Source organism: Rhipicephalus microplus, chromosome 6 (assembly GCF_043290135.1).
Source record: "Rhipicephalus microplus isolate Deutch F79 chromosome 6, USDA_Rmic, whole genome shotgun sequence".
In the NCBI taxonomy this organism is placed as follows: Eukaryota; Metazoa; Arthropoda; class Arachnida; order Ixodida; family Ixodidae; genus Rhipicephalus; species Rhipicephalus microplus.
This window is the reverse complement of record NC_134705.1, coordinates 5,157,795-5,175,281: the sequence shown is the minus strand read 5'-3', so window position 1 is coordinate 5,175,281 and position 17,487 is coordinate 5,157,795. Positions and strand designations below refer to the sequence as shown.

The following is a 17,487-nucleotide window of genomic DNA, read 5'->3' as shown; positions in this document are numbered from 1 at the left end:
TCATTCTTTGGAAGACATTTGTACAAAATTTTATGCAGATCTGAGCAAAAGAAGTACGTGAAGAAGGAGGGGCACATTGAAAAAAGGAGCAAAATCTGTGTTTTGAGAAAAACAAGTTCTCAAGTTAAAATTGAATTTTTATTTGTGAAAGATATCATTAGGTGCAATGAAATTTGCACGTCACAAAGAACGATCCTTTTTGTGGTGGCCTCTGCCACTAAATTCTGGCAGAGCCTTGTGCCGACTGCATGACTGCAAGCTAGGAATACGTTCGACAGGACTGTGAAACCTAAACTAAGTTCAGTGTCGAGGGACACAACAGTGCCGATGCCATTTTGCGGCTACGTTTGTGCCACATACCATCATACATAATGGGAATGTCATCCCCGCTAAGTTCCTTCACTGTGAGCTCGTTCGACCTCGCAAGATTGGCACCGACATCATCCATTGTTGAATCACGAACTTTCAGGCGTATGGTTGTGAATGACTTTTGATGCATTGGCTTTTGCAAGCCAACAACTGCCGCCAATCGGAGCAGGTGCTCGTAGCCTATTCGTACAGAGCGTGCCGATACAACTGCTTTCACAGGGGATCAATGGCTTTTTTCATTCATAACGAAGATAAATACATGAGAAAAGCATTGTCTAGCTGCCCTGCTCTACAAGACATGGACCCTGCAAGTAGGCTTCACAGCACATGCAGGCGCACAGCAGCGAAGGGCGGTCCCCCATCCGTACCACGCGATTTGAAAGCCAGTTGCGGTGCTCCAAGAATGCGCAAAACTGTGCTTATTTTTATTATTTCTTGCACCGCACCAGCTCGGGAAAGTGTCGTTATTCAAAGAGTGAGGCTCGACTCTTTGCCTCATGTGATTGACAATGGCGAGCCACGGTGCATTATTGACGGCAAGTTTCTCGAAGACTGCACACTTTCGACCTTGTAACAGGCACCTTGTGCTCTATAGACGCAATTTTAAAGCATTTCTAGTCAAGTTTCGACATGTATTTTTTTTTTTTCAGAACAGTAGAGGTACTAATCTTATCAAAACAGGCAAAAATTAAAAATTAGTAATTTTGAAGAAAACTGGCATTTTTTTACCCGCAACTCCCCTTAAAGCAGTGCTGTGTCGCGCGCACGCCCCAGCACATAGCTTAAAATACTTGTTACGATAAGTGTGTCATGCTTGCGTGCTTCTTGGTGGTCATCATCTGCTTTCATTCTTTCCTGATGCTTGGCCACAAGGGCAGAGCCACAATTGTGTGAGAGTCGGGATCTAACAATCTCAATCATTCTCGGAAAGATGGAAAACCTTTGGCAGCAAATTGCGGTGTCAGGATTTTTATTGGTGCGGTAAAATTGTATGGTGCAACGTTACTGTAGGATACGTACTAACCAGTAGGCGTAAAACGAAGCACTATGGCTCAAGTGGTTTGCGAATGCGCTAGTCTCTATGAGACTCTGTGGGAGATTTGTTGCAACTAACTATGTTTTAGGTACGTTTAATGTGATTAAATATTATTGAGGTCTAACTGTATCAATTCTTTTTGCTGGAGGAGGACAGTGAACTTTTCATCGCCACAGCAACACACAGTGCAAGCATTATTAGTACCGCATGCGGAATATAGGTCGACCCCCTTACCTTAGCCAGCAAAAAAAAAAAAAAAAAGGAAAAAAGCAGAATTGTTTACGGATTCACTTTATTCAGTCCTCAGAGCTGTCGGAGCTCCGATGTCTGCTTATCACTAGCCGCCTCCCTTAGCATGTCGTCCTCAGTGCAGTCGAGAGCGTTGCTGATGCAGTGCTTTTTGAATGCGCGCACAACCATCTCTTCAGGCAGGGACCTCCATGCCTCAAAGATACAACCAGCATTTGTCGCGAGAGGTGGCCTGCGCAGCCAGCCTGTTAGGGGTCCGCGGGCTGTCGCCAGCCATCCATTCGATGTACAACGCACGCACACAGTCTTTGAAAGGTTTATTAAGGACGATGTACAGCTGTTGCAGTGTGGAGGTCGTCCCTCCTGGAATGACGACAAGATTCGTCGTGAAGGCTCTCCTTCACTGATTCCGTCAAATGCCCGTAAAATGCATCCAACACGAGCACGTTCCGGTGCTGCAGGAGGGCTCTAGGCCGCCAGTTTTACACTGTGGGGATCCACTTGCGCATTAGGGCCTCGTCCGTGTACCCCTTCTTGTTAAGGTGGACGACGACATCCCACGGGAAGGCCTCTTTCAGCATCATTTTCTGCTTGAAGATGATGAAGGGGGGCAACTTTCTGCCGTCCGCCATGCAGGATAGCATAACGATGAAGCGCGAATGCTCGCTTCCGGTGGACAAAAGCTTCACCTCTTTTTCCCGGCCTTCACAAACAGTGGTGGACGACGGCATGTCGAACCACATTGGCGTTGCCTATCTGGCCTAGCATGTAGCCATGCTGCCGCCGGAGGCTGTTCACTTAGAGTTGAAACTCAATCAATTTGTCCTCGTACATCTCCGGCAGCTTCTGGCATATCGGCGTGAGCCCTCGAAGGGCAAATTCCTTGCGTCGCATGAAGTGACGGACCCAATAAATGGATCACTTGAAGTTTTTCTCTGACATAACGGCTTCACAGGCGAGCTCGACGGCTTTTGAGCGAATAAGCTCGCATTCGCTAACAGGTACCTGGCATAGTACTCGCAGACGAAATTCGCCACTTTGTCCTTGAGTTCCGGGTGCACAGCTCGTGACCACGAAACGACGTCTCCCTTGCGTTACACACCTACCGGTTAGATTTTTGGTTGCGCCAGTACCTGCCGCTTTTGTCGGACATTCCAAACTACCGCTGTGCCGCCATGTTGCCATTCGCTTCCGCGAATTCAGTAACTTTTTTTTTAAAGTGCCGCGTCACGGTATTCATGGCTGGTCGCAGAGTAAGGTCACCACTCGCTACCAACACGGTAGAAAAAGAAAAGAAAAATGGCATCGGCAGAGAACGCGTCAGCCCAAAGAGGTGATGTCGATGCTGATGCGTTGGTCGCATGCCCAAAAAGCATGCGACCAACGCCTCTTAAAAAATTATGCCTGGAACGTGAGCCGCAAACGCGCTGCTCTACCTTGTGATTTTACTCTCCTCCTTCGGTACGAAGGCAAGTGTCTCTGACGGCCGCCCCCTGCGAACACAGCAATGCTCTCACAGTGGCCTCCGACCAGCCATCATGTGACAGAGCAGTTCGGTAATGTCACATGACTGAGCGATATGGAGGTGAGCGGTCTCATGCGGCGGCTGGCTGCAATGCAGGGCAGGAGGCATGGCCTCCGAGATTAAGGGCTGGCAGGAGGCTCCTAATTGAAAAGAGAGCGACGTTCCAGGCATCGTTTTTCTAGGAGGCACTTACGCGACACTCCCTGTTGCCAGACAATCACTTGGTTTATGCTAAGAGCCAATATATAGGTCGAGGGGTGACTTTTTAGTGACATTTTTTGGAAAAAAATCTCAACCTATATTCCGCATTATATGGTATTATTGTTATTATTTTCATCTTGCAGATATATGGCTGTGCTGTTTGATTGCAAAAACTGCACATTTTTTTGTATTTCCGTAAAAGCAGGAAGTTGCTGTATACCACGTTTGTCATCTAAATGGGAGTAGAGTAAAAAATACACCTGGAAGCAGCGTGCCTCAACTGCGCAACTAGTGGTTGTGCGTGGCACCGAGAGGATTGAACCCTGTCCCCGCCACGGTGGTCTAGTGGCTAAGGTACTCGGCTGCTGACCCGCAGGTCGCGTGATCAAATCCCGGCTGTGGCGGCTGCATTTCCGATGGAGGCGGAAATGTTGTAGGCCCGTGTACTCAGATTTGGGGGCACGTTAAAGAACCCCAGGTGGTCAAAATTTCCGGAGCCCTTCACTACGGCGTCCCTCATAATCATATGGTGGTTTTGGGACGTTAAACCCTACAAATCAATCGAGGATTGAACCCTGAAGCATGTCTGTTATTGGCCTCCTCTTGATGGTTGCAGGCCAATGCCAGAGTGAATGCCCGCTGGACCAATGATGAGCTGCTCATCGCCGTACAAGGTGAGTGGCCCTTGACGGAAGGGTACAGTTGTGCATTTACTCGAATGTAATGCGCATTTTCTCCCCAATTTTTCCTACCTCAAGGTAACCATCGCTTTGTAAGCTAATAACTAGAACGGGCAATGATTCTCACCAGTCTTCTATTCTCCATACATTTTTTTTTTTTTCTGGGAAGGTCACCTCGTGTGTTACAATTGAGTAAATCTAGTACTGCTGCAGTTTGAATAATCTTTTTGCAGGCTTTACAGGAGAAACATAATACGATAATGCCTTATCCAAATTTTGTGATGGTCTGAATTTTAAGGCTGTTTCACACTAACTACATCATACACTAAAGCCTCATCATAACGAAGTTACATCTGATACCAAAAGAAGTTTATTACATCTGAAAATTTGTCATAAAGGTATATTCTTTGCGCTGCATTTATTGCAGTTATTCTTCATTTACTTTGTTATAACCGTTGTTTCGTTATATAGAGCAGTGCATAGACATCACAACGGTGGCTAAGCGGGTTTGTTGGTATGCGCAGTAGTTATTGCAAGCAGCTCAGAAACGGGACAAGATGTGCTCTGTAGCCTCATCCTGCGCTGTTTTAAATGACTATGTATATGCTATATAATGTGCGCCTTGGTTTTCCCAGCCACTGCATATGATACAAACACACGATTGACTGCTGCACGCAGCAGGGCTTGTCAGTAAGGGGAAGGCTCGTTCACACGTGGCCCTGAAGGGAATTAATGTTGCGAAACCCACCGGAATTCCCCTCGCTTCGCTGCCTAAGTAACTGGAAAACCCCATAGCGAGGACATTGCGAAAAAATCTCTCTGAGAGCGACTTTTCCACTGCGCAATACCAGATTGCCTTTCCACTTCACGGCTTAGGCTGCACTAGCTCAAACCACGTGATGTAAACAACCAGCAATATAATTGGTGAATTGAGCAGCTCCTCTGGTGAAGACAGCTCGAAAGCGAACATCGCAAGTGCTTGACAATAGCATCCTTGTTCATTCTAGGCAAGACTTGTCATCGCCAGGTGACCTTAAGCAATGTAATACTAACGGTAGACCAGACAAAGCGTAACGATAGTTTCTTCATGTGAACACTCAAAAAATGGGTTCCGGTTACATAGGAAGAGACATGGGCGTTACTCGCACTCCTGCTATGGCATACCGTATATACTCGCATGATGATCGCGCTTTTTTTTTTTTTTTAAGTTGACTACAACTTCGGGATGCGATCATTACGCGGGGTATATTTTCCGTGAAAAAATATTCGGAGCACCGGAAACACAAAAAAGTTGCTAATCAGAATTCTTACGGGAGCTATCATGAACATGACCAAAAATAAAAGTAAATTACCATTGTAATAAAATGCACGCATTACGCAGGAGCTACATGCATGGCACACTGCCCTTTTACTTTTTGCCTCTCTGACCCCCTAACGTTCGTTCAGACTCCGAAGCATCACTGGCGTCGGTGTCGTCGCCGCACGCTTCCCTGTTGGAACCGACAGTGTCTTCACTGTCCCACAGAGGGCATCTTTCGTTCCGAGGAGCGTGTTGGAAATGCCAGCGACAGTCCATTCCGTCACACTAAGCGTGTCGTCCAGCTGGAACTAGTGCGGAAGTCCTTTGTGACTATTCCTAGCCTCTGGGAAACTGTGCACGCTTTCATCTATATAATGTATAATGACACTGCATAACCGTCCTTAGGCATGTCCTTCACGTATTTGAGGACTGCATTTTCAATGTCAGGGAACTTGCCAGATTTGGGTCCGCGAAAAGCCCATCGTGTGCTGTTAGTAGCCATGAGCATGTCGCGCTGTATTTTCCAATATCGGATCTGGATTTTGTCGACGCCGAAATGTCTGCCGGCAGCGCGGGTGCCGTGCTTTAGCGCGTAGTCAAGCGCCTTCTGCTTGAACGCGGCAGTAAAGCTCGCGTACCGCCCTATAGTGAAACAGTGCTTCAACAAACGATCACAAAGCGCACCAAAAAAATAAAACATGGTCTGAGGGGGGAAAAAAAAACATAATTGCGGGATGAACACAGGTCGACCAACAGGCGGCTGCTGCTGTAACAGTGCTGGATGTCAAAACAAACATGGCGGCTGACGGAGCATAGCACTCCGTGGAGCGAAGCCACCGCATTTTTTTTTTTTTCTTTGCGTCAGTTTTGGAGGTTGTGAGTACATCACGGGCGTCAAAACAATTTCTTCCATCTAAATAAGGAATGCTTTAATTTGAATCAGTAAATTTATGGCCTTAGCATAGTGATGCACGCTTTCAGATCACAGAAACAATGATAGGCGCGTTCAGCTAGACTTGGCACATGACATGTTGATGCGGCAAGTTCAGGGTGCGATCATTACGCGGGGGCAAAAAAAAAGTCTAATTTAGATGACAAAATTTAGGGGTGCGATTATTATGTGAGTGCGATCATTGCGTGAGTAAATACGGTAGTTCACAAGCCTCAACAGCAGTGGTCCAAGAATAAGTTGTTGCATACACCTGATTTTTGAAAGGTCCTGCCACCAGTTTCAGCTAATATGCGAATGTTGCACATTGTGCACAGCATCACCGGCCTTATAGCGAATTTTATTGGTAGAACAGGGGCACTCAAAACGAAAAGCATGAGTAGGAGCACAGTAGTAGATTGGCAGCGCTTTTGTTGTAGCAGATGAAGCACAGTATGACGGTTCGCATGATTTTTAAACGTCTCATTCTCCGTAATTGTTTTCTCCTTGCTCAAGCTGGCCAGCGCAGTGGTAGCAACCATGTGTAGATTTAAATGCGTTGGATCGCAAACGTGCTACGCAACTGCGAATTAGGGCACATTCTGAGTCCACTTATAACAACATATTGTATATAATAGGCTTGTGTGCATAGTGCATTTTAAGGTCAAAACAAATGACGATTTTCATCGAATAATTTGAATTCACATATTACATTCGAATCTCGATTATTTGAACTCGAAGGGACGCGAAAATTTTTTCCAATAAAAGAAGTTCAAAGTAATGAAAGCTAAGTGAACGGAGGGCTCACCATGCAGTGGCGCATGTGCATTGAGGTAACACGGGGGAAGTTTCAGATGTCTTCCATTTATTCACAAAACACAGGGCTTCCGTCATTAGTTGAAGTAATCGATGATACGCATCTGCTCATGTTTGCCTTGCAGCGAGTCAATAAATTTCGCACGCAGCTTGCAAAGCATTTCTACTTTGGCTTCAGCATTCTGCTGGCAAGAGAAGTTGCACGTGGCAATGTCCAGCGCCGACATTCTGGACAACAATGACTGCATCTCCTGCACTACCCCATGTGCCGCAGCCGAAGTGTGGCCAGCCCGTGACAAGAAAGAAGGAGCGTCTCCACGCTGAGAGAAGCAGATCAGCATTTGAGAGAGAACCAAAACTCTACAGCAGAGAGAGAGACACAACTTGAGTAAAAAAAAAATTCCGGCAAGTTTTTCAGGGATCTCGGCAGATATCCCCGTCTAGGTATCAGCCACGAGCCCTTGAGCTCTGGCAGCGGCCTCAGCCCGCTGGACAGCCCACAGTTTGTCTTCGAGGGCATAGCTGAGCAGAGCACTCTCCCAGCGCATTTGGTTCGAGGCTGCGTCCCCGTCTGAAGTCCCACCTCTGCCACACTCCCATAGCATGTGTTCAAGGGTTGCTCTGGCCTCACAAAACTTGCAGTGCGACGCATAAAGCTCTGGGTAACAGAGATTCAAGATCACCCGGTTTGGAAACTTCTTGGTCTGCAGCTGTCGTCACGTGACCGCCCGCCTTTTGTTCAGTTTTTGGTGTGGTGGCGGAAATTTGCACCTGGCCAATCTGTAATGCTGGGTATCTTTAAAACTGGTTAGGTGATCCTTCCATTCCCAGTCCTCACCCGACGTCGCGGCCAGGGCAGTGGGGTGATGGTGGTGGCTCGGTCCGTATGCCCTCTAGCCGCCACGTTCTCCGCCTCGTTGCTGGTGAGCGAGGAAGTGTGGGCGGGTGCCCATAGTGCGTAAACATCTCTATTTTCAGTTTTGCCCGCAAGTAAAATTCGTAACACCTCAGGAGAGACGCGGCCGTTGGCAAAGCTGTGGACTGCCGTCTTAGTCTCTGATAACCACTTTGGCCGTGGTAGTGGCCACTATGAGCACAATAGCCACTCCCTCCGCTGTCTCTACGGGCTCCGTGCATACCTTGACGCTAGTCTTGCAAACATTCAGGTGATCTATTACAGCGGTCGCGAAGCCGCGCCTGCGCACATACCTGGCCGCGTTCACGAACACTGCCTCTTTACATTTTCCATACTTCTTTTGCATGTTCTGTGCACTCCTGTCTGCCCCTGTGTTATTCAGGGTGCATGTTCTTTTGCAAAGGAAGATAACCAGCCTGTCCCTTACGTTGTTTAATACGTCGAGTTTGACACCGTGCTGAGCATGATATCTAATTCCTAAACTCTCCAGTATGTGTCTGCCGTTGTGCTTTTGGAAAGGAACTCGTACTGCGCTATTGTCTGTGCCGCTATCAATACCTCCAGTGTGTTGTGGAGACCCAGATCAAGTAATGTACTCGTGCTCATGTTCATCAGTAGCCCTATCGCCTGTTTGTATGCCCCCCCTTTTTTTTTTTGCTCTTTTCGCGCTGTTTATTGAAAGGAGAAGTGTCTACGTGGCAGAGATGGAAAAGGGGGAAGCGTGGCACCGGCACGGGAGAGAAAGCAAACACTCTGCGACAGCTTTTTTTTTTTCCCCCTCTCTCTCCAAGCGGGGTTTGAAAGGAGAAAGGTCTTTACGTAGCAGGGACGGAAAAGGGAGAAGTGTGGCACAGGCACGTCGCAGATCGGCATTTGAAAGAGAAAGCAAACATTCCGCCCGATTCTATCCAACTCATTCTATCCAATTATGTACCAAATCAAAGTGTATTTGGAACAGATTCCACCGCAGCCTTTTCTTTCCTTTTCCTTTTCGCGCAGTTTTGAGGTGTCAGAGGTGTCACCGCAGGATTGGGCATGGTGTTGAGAGCATTTTCGGAGCGCGGTGTGTTCGAATTAACCGTCGCAAGTGCTTGCACTTTCGAATTACAGGGCGTTTTTGCCCATTGGAATACACATAGCTTTGACGGGACCTCAGTGTGAGTTCGAATTGACCGGAAGTTCGCATTAAGCATGTTCGGATTGATGAAATTTGACTGCATGAAGAAAAATGGGTGTTTTTTTCTCGACCCATCTAACCTGCACTCTTTATTTAATTGAAACAAAGTTTGGGTAAATGCTAATATTTTGGGTTCAGGTAAAGTGGAAACAACTTTGAATAGCAGCTGCATTTCACTTTCAGTAGGATGCAAGTGATAACCTGTAAACTGAGTTACGTTTTGAAATTTACTATACATGGAGCAAGTAAGCTGTCATAACAAGTTTTTAAACTTGTGAATTGGTGCAAAATGTTGTTCTAACCTTGCCGTGAAACTTTGCGCCAGTGCAGATTTTTTCTTTATAGGTGTTTGGCTTAGTGCTCTTTTACAGAAGTGAAACTGCCTTTACACAAGATTACATGCAGGCTAAGACACACCTGAGTAGGTACTTTCACGGCTCAGCACCACTCCAAAGCAGTGAAACCACTTTTGCAATAGGGTTACTTGAAGATTAATATCACCTATTCATTCTTTTCGAAAAATTCGAAATTTTCAACAATTCAAATTAGAAAAGTGTATTCAAATACAGCAATATTTGTTGGAATATTCAAAGCATTGCAATATTTGTGCAAGGCTATTATATAACGATGACACCGTTCTCTTTCACCTATCTGGTGCGGTGGGAAATGCAGGTCATAGTTGTGATATGTAGGGCTTGATTGGAAATCAATCTTACGTCCTTAACCTGCAGCACAGCTGAAGTGTATGCCGTTTTCTATGCAGGCATCCGCAAGTATGGTCGGGACTTCAAGACCATTGCCGAGGTGATTGGCAATAAGACAGAGGCGCACGTGCGCAGCTTCTTTGTCAACTACCGTCGGCGGTACAACCTGGATGCTGTGCTCCAGGAGTTCGAGGCCGAGCATGGCATCACTCCAGGAAGTGACGACACCAAGGTGGGCTGAAATCACTGTGTGGACAAGAGTGGCACTACAAGAAAACTCTGGCATGGCATGCTGCCTTTGCACTTGTGTGAAACACCAGTGTGGTCACACTGATTTGTTAGCAATACTGTGCAGTGTACTCAAGCGTCTGAGCATGTTCTGTGCTTGATGACAACCGTACATCACCCACGCATACTCTTCAAAGAAACACCGAGAGTTGTGATAGGTGGTGTTTCATGTTTCATATTCATGTTTCGCTGCTGTAAGGCTGGATTTGGATTGAAGGCGGAGGTTGCCACATTGTTGTTATGCAGTGCAAAAGCTATTTTGCAGGCACCTCTAGCGTAGCTCTTTCATTTTGGGCATGTGCACTCTGGGCTTAATGTTTGGAAGGATTGGTAGCATGCTGCAATCAGTAGATATTGTTACACAAATTAAGGTAACTTAATGGGGGGGGGTTTAATGGGCCCTGAGTCCATGATCACAGTCTAATGATGATGATCACCGCCATGGCTCATACCCACTCAGGGGGATCGCAGTGGAGGCAACGTCGTCTTCCTTCTCTGCCCACGCTTCCCTTGTTTTTCCTGGTAGTGATAATTTGTATCATTCCTCCTCTCTCAGACGAAGCCCTCTGGGCGAGTCATTCTTGCATCCTTCGTGTAAACGGCTTCAGGCGGGCAACATGCGTCACCTCCGTCTTGCATGAACGTCGGCCACTACTGGTGACACGTGCATTTTCATAGTTGACCTCGCTGACACGACGGAGTATCACAAAAGGACCGGCATAGTGTGCCAGTAGCTTTTGGCTCAAGCCACGTCTGCGTATTGGGGTCCACACCCACAGTAGATCACCGGGGGCATAGGTTACATGCCTGTTTTGACTGTCGTAGCGAGTTTTGGATGACTCTTGCGCTGCCAGTGTACGTAAGCAGGCAAGTCGACGGGTCTCTTCCGCACGACACAAGGTTTCCGCAATTGTTAAATCGTCATGGATGACAAAAGGAAAGATAGTGTCCAGCGTAAGTCGAGGTGAGCGAGCGTAGAGCAGATAGACCTGTCGTTTCGTGTTTCGACGTGTTGAAGGCGTACGTGACGAATGGTAATACTTCATCCCAGTTTTTGTGGTCAGAGGCGACGTACATTGACAACATGTTGATCAACGTTCGGTTTGTGCGCTCGGTGAGACCGTTACTTTGCGGATGATACGCAGTTGAGTGTCGGAACTTGGAGGCACACAAACGAAGTAATGATTCGACAATATCAGCGGTAAATTGTCGCCCACGGTCATTTATTATCACGCGAGGTGGTCCGTGTCGGAGGATGACTGAATGCAACAGGAACTCCGAAACCTGGACTGCCGTGGCGGAGCATAAGGCAGCCGTCTCGCAGTACCGCGTCAGGTAGTCGGCGCATACAATTATCCACCGGTTACCTTTTGAGGAGCGTGGAAATGGTCCCATCAGATCAATGCCAACCTTTTCAAAAGGGGAACCGGGAGGCTTTACCGGTTGCAGGTGACCAACTGGACCCGAGGAGGGCCGCTTGTGGCTCTGGCACTGCGTACAGCTGGCCACGTAGTTCTGAATAGTTTTGCTCATTTTCGGCCAATAGAACCGCTCTTTCGTGCGACTAAGTGTTCGTGCGGTGCCTAGATGGCCAGAGGTGGGGTCATCATGCGTGAGATGCAGAACAGACGTTTGGAGGGACGCAGGAACAACCAGCAGAAAGCGGGCGCCCATCGTGGATAAGTTTCTCTGGTAAAGAAGACCATTTCGGACGCAGAATCGGCCTTCACTTAATGAATTTCTCGCTCCAGGGAAGAGAGCTTTTAAGCTTGGGTCATTACGCTGCTCAGCGGCGAAAGTCACGGCATCAGGAAAGCCAGACGACAGTCTCGGCTTCAAGTTATCGCTTCAATAGTTATCGAAGTTATCGGCTTCAATATTTTAAATGAATCGACTATTTGTTGGGTGTTGCCCAATACAGTCGAAAACCACAATAACGAATACCCGCGAGTACGAAATCCCCGCGGCAACGAAATATTTCCGAGTCTTCCGCGAACGTTCATAGAAACCCTTGTATTACCGTATTTACTCTCGTAATCGCCCCGCCGCGGTGGTCTAGTGGCTAAGGCACTCGGCTGCTGACCTGCAGGTCGCGGGTTCGAATCCTCGCTGCGGCGGCTGCATTTCCGATGGAGGCGGAAATGTTGTAGGCCCGTGTACTAAGATTTGGGTGCACGTTAAAGAGCCCCAGGTGGTCGAAATTTCCGGAGCCCTCCACTACGGCATCTATCATAATCATAATGTGGTTTTGGGACGTTAAACCCCACATATCAATCAATTACTCTCGTAATCCTCGCACTCGCATAATTCTCGCACCCCCCACATCGCCCAAGAAAAAATACGATTTTTTCCTCGAGTAATTATCGCACTTCCGAAAACTGCTGCAATAATGTCGTCTGCTCGTTACAGCCATTGATGATAATTGCGCGCACTATCTGGCACCATCTCTTAAGCATCAAGCGTACTATTGTACGGAGATTCAATCTAATCCAAGCCGAGCCAAAGTTGCCAGTGCGCGTTGCGGCGTGTTTTGTATGTTGTGTCGGTTATCTTGGCACGTTATGGGGCGATACTGAAGCCACACGGCTGCTTCAAGTTGCAAGTGATAGATCATACGCTAAACAATGGCAACAAGGCCGCCGGTAGGCCCTTCGGAGCTTACGAGTTTTGTGTTCGCTACTGGTGACGGCAGCTGAAAGCCACCAAGACGCATTGAGCCTGTCGTGTGCCTAAAACTGGGATTGATGGTAAACTTTATTTCTTCAGAAGGAAACTGCAAACGATTCTGTTAAATATCCATCAGCCCAATACTTATGTCCTACGTTTACCTTTTGAGGGCTCCTGCTGAGTGCCGACCGCTACCGCAACGCCCACAAGCTTCGCGTATGGTATTCTAATTCTTGACTATTTGCTTCCACTTTATGTGTCTCAAATAAATCTTGCCTTGTGTTGAACCTCTGCTTTTATTGTTGAGGTAAGTTCTAATTAGTACTTCTTAAAGCTTGCTGTAAGTTGCTGGTGTGAGGATCCAGATTTGCGGCCACCTCGTTTTCTTTTTTGCTCTCTGCGTTTTCGTGAAAAGCTTTCCCCGCGTAATTCTCGCACCCCCCAACTTTGCATCGGTCTTCTGGCAAAAAAAGTGCGAGGATTATGTGAGTAAATACGGTACGTATCTCGCGGCAACGAAGTGTTTTTGGACAGCGATCCCGCATTAACGAATTTTCTACCGCGGTGCGGGCCTTATTTTACCTTCCCGCCAAAGGTTAACTGTCAAAAATATGCTCGTATGCTTGTCATGCTCACTCAAAATTTATAAACGTCTGCTTCTGCCACGCTAGCGTGGGTACCGCCTTTTTCGTTTACTTAAGGGTGCAGACTGCTCTTTGGGACCAAAAAGTGACAAAAAAAATCATTTTTTAAAATTGACATATTTGGTTTCTGCAAGTATTTTTTTTATCTCTCTGCAAACTTTCACGCACCAGGAAGTAGTAATTTTTTTGTAATGTCATCTTAACTGTCCAGATTCTTGGTGCTGTTAACATGCAGAACCTGCAAAAAAAATGGGGAACCGACTTTGAGGCTTCCTTATAATTTGCCAGCACCTTTGTCTAAAGCTCTACTACCAATTTATGAGCACCTTCATGAGGATTGCAAAACATCCGCACCATGATTGTTGCTTTTTAAAGAAACTGTGTGTTTTCAGTTTTTTTTTAATTTTCTCAAAAACGTAAATTTGTGACTATTCAATTTTGAGGCCTCAATATCTGTGCAGGTAGGGCAGGTACAACAATAGTTCTCTTTGCAGTGGGAACCTGTATGTGCGTAGAATGCAAGTATGGGAGCAGAATTTGGAGCACATGCCTTTTTAATTAATTACTAATCAAAATTATAACACAATTCCAACTGCTTTTGAAAATTTATTTTGCTGCAAAATAACCAATAAAGGCCTAAAAACAAAAACCTTTTCCATACTTTCACTCTATCGTCATTAGTCTATGTTGGCGTATCCTAAAAATTCACTTTTAATTAGGCACTTTCTTTATGGTGGCCTTAAACAATAGGGGGTGAACTTAAGTTATCTCAGGAACAAAGTGAGTTACAGGAAAACTAATTAAATATTTGAAATCAGCAGAAAAAACTGCATAACCCTGTGCAGTTTTTGACTGCACCACTCTCACCTGAGATTGCTTTGAAGACCATAGCTTGTTTTGAAGTGGCTGAGCCATTCGTCGCTTAGGACGACGTTCTTAACACCCATTTGCATGGCGATTTCTTGAGCTTTTTGGTGGAGAATTGGTCCGCTTATGGGCAAATTGGAACTTCGTGCACGCTTGAACTACAGAAAACGAACTTTTATAGTTGTTCATAAGGCGTCGTCCCCATCCGTTTAGATGTAAAGGTCCTGTTCTTAACAGTGCTTTCAATTTTTCTCCATCGTTCAAGATCCGCGACAGCGTCGATTTCAGGATGTATTTTTTTGCCACCTCCATCTTGGGCAGGCCGCTTCGATCAAGCTCCTAAAGAATTTGCAGCTTTTCTTCAAGCGAGAGTGTATGGTGCGGCTGCTTCCTTTCCATCAGGTTGAAATAACACCGTAAACCACCGCATTTTGCCGCACAAATAGGCCTAATGCACAATTGACTCGCCCACTGGCTCCCACAGCCACAAGCGTGAACGGCTACTGGGTTAGCTTGTCTTGATCTCAAGGTGTTGCCATGGTTGTGAGACTACCTTTGGCATGAGTGAGTCTATGCTGTGTTTAGAGTTCGTGCCGTTTACTCGTAGGTGACTAATAAGCACTGTTTTGATTAACCGATGAGTTTTACTGCACAACACATGAAAATCCAGCCATATGAGCCCGTTTAGTTCCGTTAATGAGGCATTTTCGTTTAAGTGAGTTTCGTTTTTTTGGGAGTCCACTGTATTCGGAGTTTTGGCGTACACAGCATTCCGGTGCACACAAAGGGGTTTGCACACCAGCAGAGAAATAGAATATGTTGGGTTTGTACAATTGCAATTTTTTGACAGGTTCTTTGCACCTCCAGGTGGCCCTATTTGTTCGGCCTCTCACGCTTATGGCTGCAGTAATTTGGTATTACAAGAGTGCGAAGAACTCTACGGGTGAACTAAAATTCACTATTAACTATACTTGCATGTTATTTGTTAACAATGATATTTATCTGCTATACGCTACTCCACCTTGATAGCTTGTGGTTGTGTAACGTGTGTAATGAAATGACCCACTCATCGCGCCTTTCCTACACTTTCAACTACACAATTGCAAGTTACAGCAGTCTCTGGCATGCCGATTGCAAGCACATGTCGAACTATGCCATTTTCTTTCGCCTTTCTTTTATTGGTGGTTTGCACCCCGTAATTTTATGAAATCGTTCAGAAGTGGTGCGACGGAAGATCAGGCATGAAAAGTGGGAGAATTTCGAGTGTCATTGCTACTGGTGCATCGTCACTCAGGATGGTATGGAAAGAATATCACACTGAACACGTAGTTATGGTGTCAATGTTGCTAGGCACTTAATTTCCCGTTAAGTGTTTGCCATCGAAATGAATCCCGTTCCTTGGCCCGGAAGGATTTTTTTTTGAATATTTATGAGACACGCATATTTTTGTCTCTCTCTCTCTCTGTGTGGCGGGGGAAGTCGAAAGGAAATGCACCAGATGCCTTTCAAATTTCGCCAAGAAAATCTATGCATACAGAGCATTCGAATGAAGTCAGTGTCCCTTTAACGGCAGGCGTCATGACAGTGGAAATTTTTTCTAAGAATGTGTATTCGCTGCGTAGCACTCTTTAAATGCAGGGATACCACCTTCACAGAGAGTTACATGTGGATCGTTTATTTGGACACATTTTAGTAGTTTAAGGGGGGATGCTACACCTTCCAAAATCTCTTTTATTTTTGCGAGTACCTCAGTCAAATTTGGAGAGCCTATGCATATTTTACTGCTGATTTCAAAAATCTAATTCTTTTTTTTGCTGTGACCATTAGTTTTAAAGATATAATGAACTGCGACTTTTTCAATTAAGGCCTAATTAGCTAATTAACTGTAACTTGGATATTGATGTGCAACCTATAGAACCAATTCGGTATGTTCACAGTGTGCAATAAAGTATAAATCATTGTTCTGGGCTATTTCGAAGCAAAGTTGTGGGATGTTGAATATGACATGAAAAATTTCCCCATCTACACTTTTTTTTATTTATTTATTTATACAAGTACCTCACGGGTTCCACGAGGGAACATTGCGTGAGGGGGGGGTACATTTTGATTTTCAAAGAGCGATGAAAATATATACATATGCAAAAGTCTGGCTGCGTAAAAATAGAAAAGAACGAAAGAAGCAGCAAACAATAACATTATATAATTCGGAACGATAATACGCAAGTATACAATTCAAAATTGTGAAATATTTTTCTATAAAAGCCAAAAAGCACTTGGCTGCGCAAAAAAGATACAGATGAAAGAAAATAGCAAACAATAACGTTATACAATTCCAAACGATACTACATAACTATATAATACAAGAAGCGTTACAGTGTTAGAGGCGACCGCGTTAAGAATCAGAAACTAGCAGGAGTACAATAGGTAAGGCGCACACAACTAGAGTTCAAGAGGCAGTTTTTCAAGCAAGCCTCTAAAGATCTCGGTTTCTTTCACGTTTGCTATATTTTCAGGAAGATTGTTCCAGAGTACAATGGCACGTGGTAATGAAGATGAATTATAGGCGTTAGTGTGCCCGTATAGACGCTGAAAACTGAGGTTATGCTGCAAACGACGGGAATATCGATGAGGTTTGAGAAGTGGCAAGGAAAAACTGTGCTTGCTGTTGATGATTCTGTGCAACAGACATAAAAGAGAAATGTTTCTGCGGGAGGCGAGAGAGGAAAGAGAGAGCGACTGCTTGATTTTAGTTACACTAGAATGCCTGCTGTAGTTACCGGTGATAAAGCGAGCAGCGCGGTTTTGAACCGATTCCAGGCTTCGGGATAGATAATCTTGGTCAGGTGACCATATAGAAGAAGCGTATTCGAGTTTAGGGCGCACGAGTGTTTGGTAAGCGAGCTTGCGTGTGGTAGGAGGTGCATCACGAAGGTTGCGTTTTAGGTAACCAAGCGTTCGTGACGCGTCAGCAGTAATCTTGTTGATATGACTGGCCCAAGAAAGGTTCGATGCCAGATGGATGCCTAGATACTTATAAGATGAAGTAGGTCTTAGAGGGCTACCATCAAGGAAATACTGAAATGTTGAGAGTGAGCGCTTTCGAGTGAAGGTCATTTGATT

General features: G+C 45.8%; 1 protein-coding gene across 2 annotated transcripts in view; it reads left to right on the top strand.

Moving 5' to 3' along the window:
• LOC119167764 (REST corepressor 1) overlaps window positions 1-17,487 on the top strand; it is a 276,247-nt gene that overhangs the window by 153,879 nt on the left and 104,881 nt on the right. For both annotated transcript variants that reach the window (XM_075865775.1, XM_037419292.2), the window contains 2 exons: window positions 3,997-4,054; window positions 9,961-10,133. In XM_075865775.1, the coding sequence (XP_075721890.1) occupies window positions 3,997-4,054; window positions 9,961-10,133 (231 nt within the window). The remainder of the gene's footprint in view (window positions 1-3,996; window positions 4,055-9,960; window positions 10,134-17,487) is intronic.